The sequence below is a fragment of the Cinclus cinclus genome, chromosome 13 (assembly GCF_963662255.1).
Source record: "Cinclus cinclus chromosome 13, bCinCin1.1, whole genome shotgun sequence".
NCBI classification, from domain to species: Eukaryota; Metazoa; Chordata; class Aves; order Passeriformes; family Cinclidae; genus Cinclus; species Cinclus cinclus.
In genome coordinates this window covers 20,409,776-20,419,772 of record NC_085058.1, presented here as the reverse complement: position 1 = coordinate 20,419,772, position 9,997 = coordinate 20,409,776, and the positions used below count along the sequence as shown (strand labels likewise).

General features: G+C 52.8%; 1 protein-coding gene across 3 annotated transcripts in view; it reads right to left on the bottom strand.

Annotated features, from left to right (window-relative positions):
* Positions 1-5,095: 5,095 nt before the first annotated feature.
* Positions 5,096-9,997, bottom strand: part of SMAD3 (SMAD family member 3) — a 68,621-nt gene continuing 63,719 nt past the window's right edge. For all 3 annotated transcript variants that reach the window (XM_062501208.1, XM_062501210.1, XM_062501209.1), the window contains 2 exons: positions 8,733-8,877; positions 5,096-5,219 (listed from right to left, as the gene is read on the bottom strand). In XM_062501208.1, the coding sequence (XP_062357192.1) occupies positions 5,096-5,219; positions 8,733-8,877 (269 nt within the window). The remainder of the gene's footprint in view (positions 5,220-8,732; positions 8,878-9,997) is intronic.

The window sequence follows — 9,997 nt, the reverse complement described above, 5'->3', positions numbered from 1 at the left end:
AGCGCCCCAATCCCCTGAGCTGGGAACAGCTCCCGAATCCCCTGAGCCGGGAACAGAGCGCCCCAATCCCCTGAGCCGGGAACAGAGCGCCCCAATCCCCTGAGCCGGGAACAGCTCCCGAATCCCCTGAGCTGGGAACAGAGCGCCCCAATCCCCTGAGCCGGGAACAGAGCGCCCCAATCCCCTGAGCTGGGAACAGCTCCCGAATCCCCTGAGCTGGGAACAGAGCGCCCCAATCCCCTGAGCTGGGAACAGCTCCCGAATCCCCTGAGCCGGGAACAGCGCCCCAATTCCCAGCCCTGTGGTGGAATTCCAGCTGTGTCTGACTTCCACAGCAACTGGACAGTAAATCCTTGGAGCACAGAACTCCATTTCTACTCACCCTTGAGTCCCATTAGATGAAAGAACTTAATGCATTTTAAAAATTATTTTTAATATATTTGGCTTTAAATTCTTGGACCAAACTGTCCCAGCTGTAAACAGAACGAGGGTCTTACCTGTCACTGAGCCTTTGAGTGCTTTACTGGGAAGGACCTTCACTGCACCAACCTAAGGATGCTGCTGTGTCCCCATGGACTGCCATGGCAACACCCCAAACTGTCAATCTGTGTCCTTAATTACATTCCTCCTACAGCCTGATTTGCTCACGAGCCCCAGTTTTCAAATCAAAGTTTATTAAAACGTCAAAAACAGACCTTACAATTCCACATGGATAGGGGAGGGAGTACATGGGACAGGCCTCGAGTAACAAACGCAGTAATGCCGCAGGGGAAAGCAGGAGGAGGCACAGCTGGGCAGGGATGGACAACCGGGGCAGAGAGGAACTGCAAACCCAGAATTCCAACAGCTCCTGTGGATCCATCCAGGGACAGAGCTGGGTGTCCCAGCACAGACTGCAGCCACCATGAGGAGCCCACCTCGGCTCAAGGGGGCAGAAGATGACCCAGGCAGTTCTAGGAGAGGCAGAAGATGACCCAGGCAGTTCTAGAAGGGGCAGAAGATGACCCAGGCAGTTCTAGGAGGAGCAGAAGATGACCCAGGCAGTTCTAGAAGGGGCAGAAGATGACCCAGGCAGTTCTAGGAGAGGCAGAAGATGACCCAGGCAGTTCTAGGAGGGGCAGAAGATGACCCAGGCAGTTCTAGGAGGAGCAGAAGATGACCCACGGAGAGCTGCAGGAACAGGTTTTGGTTTTTCAAGCCTCACCAAGCCCCGAGGAGCACAAAGGGCTCGTCTGGGACCCCAGTTTGGTGCAGCAGCACCGCAGCTCCTGAGGGCTCGGGGGACTTTGTGCTCAGCTCTGCTCTCACATCACAAACTCCTCATTTCCAGCAATCATCAGTATGGAGCAGATGGAAGATTTAAAACTTTTGCCCCTTCTGCTAAAAATTAAACATTGGATTCATCTGAATACTGTAGAAAGACACATCAACACAAAAGCAGGTACAAAGTAACAAACGTTGAACTTCTCAACCACACCCCACCACTAGAGAGGGCCTGGCTCTCAGCCCAGTTTAGCACAGCCAAGGAATTCCATCCTCCCGCCTCTCCAGTGCCCCAGAGAAGCAGGGCAGCTCCTGGATGCTGTGTGATGTGGCTGAAGTCCTTCCCTGGGCTGGGTTCTTCCTGCTTTTCCAGCTGGGAAGCAGCTCACGGCACAGGCGTCACCACTTGCTGCTTGAGATGAGTCCTGAACATCCTTCACCCACAGAGGATCCTGCAGGGTGCTGATCCAAGGGGGAGGAAACTGGGAGTAACTCAGGGGCTCCCTCAGCCTTTTCCCGGCACGCAGGGGCAGCCAGAGCTCCAGGGAAATGCCTTATCATGGGATTTCTCCATCTTTGTGCATATGCACTCTGCTGGAGATTAAATCAGATGGACAGCACTGGATTACTCCTAAGACAAGCTTAACACAAAATGCAACCTGCAGTTCAATGCATTAACAATAAACAGATCACCACAGCCTGGGAAAGCGCAGGGCCCTGGTGTGCAGCCACACCAAGGGAACAGTCAAAGCTCCTGCTACTGACTCTGGAGGAACAAAAATGGCTGAAATCCTGGTGGAAGGAGCTCAGCCTGCCATGAAATGAGAGGATATTCCAGCCTGGAGCTGCAATCCGAGCCAGGGCATGGCTGCTCCCATCCCTTTGAGCTCCACAGCAAAGCTGCTTTCATCAAATTCTAGGAGAAAACTGACAAAGCCTCCTGTGCCCTCAGGGCCCTGCTGCTCCAGCAATCCCAGCCCAGTGCCTGCTCCCTGTCCTTGGTGGCCACAGGAGCAGAACTCAGTTCCACTGCAGGCACTGCAGCTGTGAGCACCCAGGGCAGCGTGGGCAGAACATCCCTGGGCTCATCCCCTCCCTTGTCCAGGGCCCAGGACTCTGCTGCCCTTCCCAAGGTGACTCCAGAACCCACAGAGCTTTTGTGCATCAGTGAGCAGCAAACAAAGGGGAGAGAGGAAATTAATGCTGGAGTGGAGATAATCTCCCCTTTATCTCACTGCACTGCTGGGCCAGCTCACATTTTCCACTGGAAGTCATTTTACTTAAGGGATGATGAGGGGAGATTAACCCAAGTTTTTATGCATCATCTGAACCCTGGGTTTCAAAAGGCCTCAATTAATAATGGTCAGCAATTAATTATCCTTTAGCAAGGAGCTGTAGCTCTGGTTCCCAGCAGAAATCCAGGTTGGCTGAGGAGGTGACTCCGTGTGCAAATTTATATTAAAGTTGGGATTAGTTCCCACTTGTGGCCTCTGGATCAGGCTGGGTTTCTGCTCACACCATCACCTGTAATCCCTGCCTCTGGAATTTCAGATGTCATTTTTATGGTTAATGCGGGAGGAACCAGAGTCCAATTTCCTCTGTGATTACGAGGACAACAACAACATTTGTCACCAAAATAAGCAAATAAGACACTCATAGAGGAAATCCAGGGCCATTTTACAGAGCAGACTTTCCCCTCATTTAAACAGCCAAAAGTCAAACATTTCTACAAAATCCAGGATAGATTTTTCTTTGCAGCCACATTAGAAACCTCTGTTTGAACCAGTGCTGAGCCAACCCATGGTGACAACAGACCTGATTTGTAAATGGCCCAAAAAAATCCTATTTTATACAGATCTCTTCTTGCCCCACTCTGTGCAGTCAGAAGTGTAACTCAGATCAGACACGCTGTAAAATTACACAAACCAAACACCCTGAACAGAACAGCTCCAGTCCAGACTCAGGCAGAGGAAATCCCAAAGTCCTGTGTCACCAGGAGCACATCCACCACTCAGAGTCCTCCTTGGCATCTGCATTTCAGATTTCAAACAAGAAAATTCCTTCTTTCTGGAAGGAAACTCCCCAAACCATCCCTTCCTCTGCATTTCAAGCAGCAGCAGTGGCCTCTGGGATCTGTTCTGGTGGCATCTGGTCCCCTCAGCTCCAGGAGTGCTGGGGTCTGGCAAACCAGGAGAGGTTGGCAGAGGTCTCAGAGGAAGGAGCGCTTGGAAAAGGAGGTGCATGGAAATTCCTGGTGGGTGTTTGATCCAAACAGTTCCCCCAATGGATCAGGGTACTCCCACAGAGGTTTGCAGGACTAAAGCTTTATCAAAACCATCCTCAAGTCCATCCCAGTCAGTCCTTCCCACAGCCACATCCAGCTAGTTTGTCTTTCATAAGTAAAAAAAAACAAGGAAAAAAAAAAAGATTTCCATAGGAAACTGATTATCACTTTCTCCCCTCCCCCTCTAATATTTTGGCACAAATGCATAAGATATTCACTGCAGATATAAAGAAACGGATAATTGGACAGCACTGACAAAATTATGAGACTTATTTGGCAAATGTGAACCATAAAAACAAGTGCTAAAGGTTTTTTTCCAGTTGTGGAATTTGTTTGCCACGACAGTTGCTGCAGGGATAAAAAATATTAAACAGTCTGGAGCATGTATGTTTAAAATGAACATTTTATAATACAAGTAAATACACACTCTCCCCATTTCTCCAGGCAAAAACACATCTTAGAGCATTTCCATCAGCTGGAACAAGTTTCACACAGAGGGCTGGTTGTGTCTGAGATGTCCTGGCTGCTGCACGTGACAGCACAGGATTCCCTCAGGGGTGCTCCACAGCCAGGCCTGCACATTCCATCCCTGCTCCACCTGGGCACGGGGAGAGGCAGAGACTGGGAGAAGCCAGCCCAGAGCTGCTGGAGTTAATGCAGAGACTGCTGAGACCAGAGCCTGAACTGCTCCAGGCAGGGCTCCCCACGGGACAATCGTCCCTCTGCGAGCAGCTCCAGCCAAAAACCGCTGCAGCAACAGCAGGAAGAGCCTCAAACTGGGCCTCTTGCTCCTGGTTCCAAGGCTGATCCATGAGGGAATCATCCCTCGGGCACCAGGCAAGGCTCTGCTTCCTTGCTGAAGTCCAGTGTGGGAAATTCCTTCCTTTTCAGAACATTCCTGGGGGAATTCATTCTTCTGGGTGTTTGAAAAGCCCCCTTCCCCCCTGCTGCTGCAGTGCCCCTGTGGATCAGCTGGGTGGTGAAGGAATGCACGAGCAGGAGCCATCCTGGACTTCTATGGGCTCTGGTGTTCCCATCCTGGAGCTCTATGGGCTCTGGTGTTCCCACCCTGGAGCTCTATGGGTCTGGTGTTCCCATTCTGGAATCCCACAAGCTCTGGTGTTCCCATTCTGGAATCCCACGAGCTCTGGTGTTTCTGGGATGCTGCAGGAGCCTGGAGTTGTGTGAGGGAAGGGGAAGTTTCCTTGGAGCTGGGATGGCTCCTGAGTGCTCACATAGCCCAGAGCCAGGCTGGCTTTGCCTGCTCTCCACTGAAACAAGTCCAGCTCTTCATCCTCACCAACTCCTGCTCCAAAGTCCAACTGCAGCGGCCCTGGAGCATCCCAACCAAAGTGCCAACAGTTTCAGTGGAAGTGGCTTAAATGGGTATTTAAAAACAACAACAAAACAAAGAAAACCCTCCTCTTTTTCATTTTCGAAGCAGATTTTTTTCTCATTGCTTGAGTAACTGGGGAGTTGTTTACTATGCCTTTGCTAAGGGTTTTCCAGAGTCTTTGTTCCCCCCACGGGCTCCCAGGAGGAGTTTCCTTAGGAGACGCTGGAGCAGCGGATGCTGGGGGAGCCCATCTGTGTGAGGACCTTGTCCAGCCACTGCAAGGGCCCGTTGAGGTGCAGCTCAATCCAGCAGGGAGTGCTGGTCACAGTCTGCCTCCTGCCAGGGGGAGAGAGCACACAATACCCATGTGACCCACAGAATTCACACATGGAAAAGGTTTCCCAGCTCCTGAGCGTTCCACAAGCATCCTGGCCAAAGGAATGTCACTCCTCTGGAACAGCCTCTGGTCTGCACTGCTGATTCCTTTTCAAAACCCACCTTGTCCCTTCATATTGGTTATGATCCCACAGGAACAATTTGCTATCTGCTGCTCAGATTCCTGGGAATAGGAAGCTGATTCTCTGAAGGGAAAGGAAGGTGTTGATCTAAGTAAAAGCCATTTTTCCCTTGCAGACCTTTCCTAGTTAGACAGCAAGGTCTGTGTTCACCAAGGATGTTCAGTTTCCCTGTGTATGCTCAGTTTTCCTATACAAGCCAAGGATATTCACTTTTTATTGTATCCTTGGATTTTTGTAGAATGTGGAAGTGCTGGGAAGAGCTCACCCCAAAATTCCTTCCTGCATCCATGGGCCCTACTGGGCCAGAGCTCACCTGCTCTGACTTTCCCCTACACAAATCCCTGTTCCCCTCCTGGCACTCTCCCTGAGCCCAGACCCCACAGGTATCTCCAGATGGCAAAGCACAGAGAGATGGGGAGGAAAAGAAGGAAAGGGAGACCAAGACATGGCTGAGGTCTGGTTCCAGGCAGGGACAGCTGCTGTGGAGGAGGGAGATTACAAGGCAGGAAAACCAACCTGGAAACAGCCTTGGTTTACACCCCCATTCCCCACAGAAGCTGTCCTTGGAATCTGGTGGTGGGAGGAAGAACCTGAAATCTGTGGGACCCAGGGACAAACCAGTGGTGAAAAGGGGACCCCGTGCTTGGGGGGCTGCCCTGAGCTCCCACCCCATCCCTGTCCCTCTCCATCACAGGCTACTCATGGAACTGGCTTCTCCCCCTTCCCTGCACCAAATCCCTGGAACAGAGGAGCACTAAATACCCCCATTCAGACTGCCCAAGGGTGAAGCAGGAATCAGGGAACGGCACTCTGGATGCTCCCACAGGAACATCTCCATCTCTGAACCAGAGGGAGAATTCTGTGCAAGGAAAGGCAGGGTGGGGGGAGCAGCTCCGGTGTGAGCGCGGGTTCCCGGTGCCTCCACGGGGATCCTTGACTTTCCGTAAGTCACGCTGGCCTGGAGCTCATTAGGGCCTGGCTGGGAGCCAGCCCTGAGCTGCTCTGGCTCGAGCTCGGGACGATTTCAAAACAAAATGGACTCCAAACATCTGGAGAAATGAAGAGAGTGGCAGAGCAACGTGCAGGGCCTGGGCTCCAGCTGGTCCTGAGGGATCTCCCTGTCCTGCACAGCCCCGGAATGGCAGCGGCCCCACAGAGCTCTGAGCAAGGCCGCAGCTTTAAAGGGTGCACAGTCAAATATTGCCACATCATTCTGGGCTTAAATCCTCCCCAGCTTTCCCTCTCAGAAAACAACACCCATTTGCCACTGCATTTCATTTCCCCTGCTTGTGCCATCCAACCCTGATTACTGTCCCTCGGGTGTTTGCTCACCAGTGGGGTGACAGAGCAGAACTGTGGAATACTCTGTTCCCACAGCATCTCCAGTGTCCTTGTGGGGTCAGAGTAACCACATCATCCATCCCACACACCAGACCTCCTGCATCTCCATTTTAGCCTCAGTATTCACTGGGAAAAAAAGTGATCCTGCTGCTCCCACATTCTCACTTGCCCTATGGCAAGCCCTAAGGAAAGGATTAGGAGATTTAAATATAATTTTTACTATAATATTTACCTATAATTCTGCAGAAACTCTCATGATTTTTTAAATAGAAATTTTTCAAGCCAATCTGTTTTTATTTTAATCCCATTAGTCCCTGATGAAAGAAGCATTAAATCCAATCTATGGGAAACACTCACACTCACACTGTACTTCCACAAGGGATGGAGGGACAGGACACAGGGAATGGCTTCCCACTGACAGGGTTAGATGGGATATTGGGAAGGAATTCCTGTGAGAGTGGGGAGGCCCTGGCACATGGTGCCCAGAGCAGCTGGGGATGTCCCTGGGTCCCTGGAAATGTCCCAGGCCATGCTGGAGCAACCTGGGACAGTGGGAGGTGTCCCTGCCCATGGCAGGGGTGGCACTGAATGGGCTTTAAGGTCTTTTCCGACCCAAACCATTCCAGGATTCTATAATCTGTCTTCACAGACTCAAACTATCCAACACACATCTAATTTTAAGAAACAATTCCATAAAAAAATTCCATATTTCCTACATGGAACCACGTTGATTTACCTGTGAGCCCCAGCTAAAGCTCTTGGTTCCTACCACATGTGGAATTCAGGTGTATCCCACAAAGGGACCAGAACAGCCCACTCCCAAGAGCCACAACCCATCCGTGTTCCTGAACAGACACTGGGCTGATTCCCCTTTCCAGAGGGCAGGGAACTTCTGAGGGCTCTCCCAGCTGAGCAGAGGGGTGGCAAAAGCAGAACCTGCAGGAGTAGAACCTACAGGAGTAGAACCTACAGGAGTAGAACCTACAGGAACAGCCCCTGCAGGAACAGCCCTGCAGGAACACCCCTGCAGGAACAGCCCTGCAGGAACAGCCCTGCAGGAACACCCTGACAGGAACACCCCGACAGGAACACCCCCGCAGGAGCAGCCCTGCAGGAACAGCCCTGCAGGAACACCCCTGCAGGAACAGCCCTGCAGGAACAGCCCTGCAGGAACACCCCTGCAGGAACAGCCCTGCAGGAACAGCCCTGCAGGAACACCCCCGCAGGAACAGCCCCGCAGGAACAGCCCTGCAGGAACACCCCTGCAGGAACACCCCCGCAGGAACACCCCCGCAGGAACAGCCCCGCAGGACCAGCCCCGCAGGACCAGCCCTGCAGGAACAGCCCTGCAGGAACACCCCTGCAGGAACACCCCTGCAGGAACAGCCCCACAGGAACACCCCTGCAGGAACAGCCCTGCAGGAACAGCCCTGCAGGAACACCCCTGCAGGACCAGCCCTGCAGGAACACCCCTGCAGGAACAGCCCTGCAGGAACAGCCCCGCAGGAACACCCCTGCAGGACCAGCCCTGCAGGAACACCCCTGCAGGAACAGCCCTGCAGGAACAGCCCTGCAGGAACACCCCTGCAGGACCAGCCCTGCAGGAACACCCCTGCAGGAACAGCCCTGCAGGAACAGCCCCGCAGGAACACCCCTGCAGGACCAGCCCTGCAGGAACACCCCTGCAGGAACACCCCCGCAGGAACACCCCTGCAGGAACACCCCCGCAGGAACACCCCTGCAGGAACACCCCCGCAGGAACACCCCCGCAGGAACACCCCTGCAGGAACACCCTTACAGGAACACCCCTGCAGGAACACCCTTACAGGAACAGCCCCGCAGGAACAGCCCTGCAGGAACAGCCCCGCAGGAACACCCCTGCAGGAACACCCCCGCAGGAACACCCCCGCAGGAACACCCCTGCAGGAACAGCCCCGCAGGAACACCCCTGCAGGAACACCCCTACAGGAACAGCCCTGCTGATCCCCACCTGTACTCGGCGCCCCAGCCCTTGACGAAGCTCATGCGGATGGTGCACATGCGGGTCAGCTGGTACACGGCCTCGAAGCCCTGGTTCACCGACTGTGCCAGCAGGGCAGCGAACTCCTGGTTGTTAAAAATCTTCAGGTTGCAGCCTGTGGGAAAGGACAAGGCATTGGCTTGATGGCATTGAGAATTCTAGTTTTTTCAGAGGAACTCTCCAGGCTGCTTTCCCACGTCCTCAGAGCCCAGAGACAGGAACTAAGGCTGCCACATTTTCCCAGGAAGAAGGAGAGAACTCTGAATGCTGGAACCCTCCAGCAGAATGTGACTGGAGAGACCAGGCTCGGGATCCTCCAGTGGAACCTCCTTCTCCCCTGGACACTGTTTCCTTCCTATTGTAATTTAAAGCCTGACCATGATGAACACTCAACAGCAGAGATCCCTGCAGGGCCCGGAGGGGAGGAATGCACAGGCCAAAACCAGGAGCTCCCTGGTGCTGGATTGTCATAGAGTCTGTCACAGAATGGGGAAGTTCTGAAGTGAAACCACTCTGACACACCAGGAAGCAGCTCTGAGGGTTAAAGAGGCTGCCAGGGCTGGTGGCAGAGCTGCCCCTGCTAAAATCCTCTCTCCAGTTTCACTGTCACGTGCCAAAACACTGTCCTTTAAAACTGAAGGTTTTCCCCCGATGTTTAGCCCTAGTTAAACAACTGAGAACAACTTATTCAACTGTTCTTAGGGGAAAAAGGTGAAATTCAATAGCATCCTTCATAGTTTAGATAAATAAAAGAATGCCCCACTCTTCTGAGAAGTGTTGCTACGTTTGCTTTCTCCCAGATAACCATAAACAAGTTAAACTCTGGAAGCAAGCACTCAGCTAAGGCTCATTTGGGATTACACATGGGACAAGGCTGAAAAACATTTGGAGTGGGATGAATTGTGTTTTGCTAAAAATCACTTGTGAGCCTCCTCTTCTGGGCTGGACTCCTCTGGTGTGGAGCAAAGGGTGACCACAGCAGCTGCAGGAAGCACTGCCCACTTCTGGAAACAGGGAAGAGCCCAAGGGCTGCAGTCTCAGGGAGCTTGAAGGGAAGTTTGAGGGGTGAAAGTGTCAGGGCCAGGCCAAGCTCAGGGAAGGAGGAATAAACTCCAGGAGGGGATCCCAGTGCTGGATCCCAGCCCTCGGGAGCACTTGGGAGCAAATCTCTCCATGGGGAAGAGCAGGAGTGACACGATCCCGCCAACAAGGCAGTGAAGAAACTGCTTCAAACC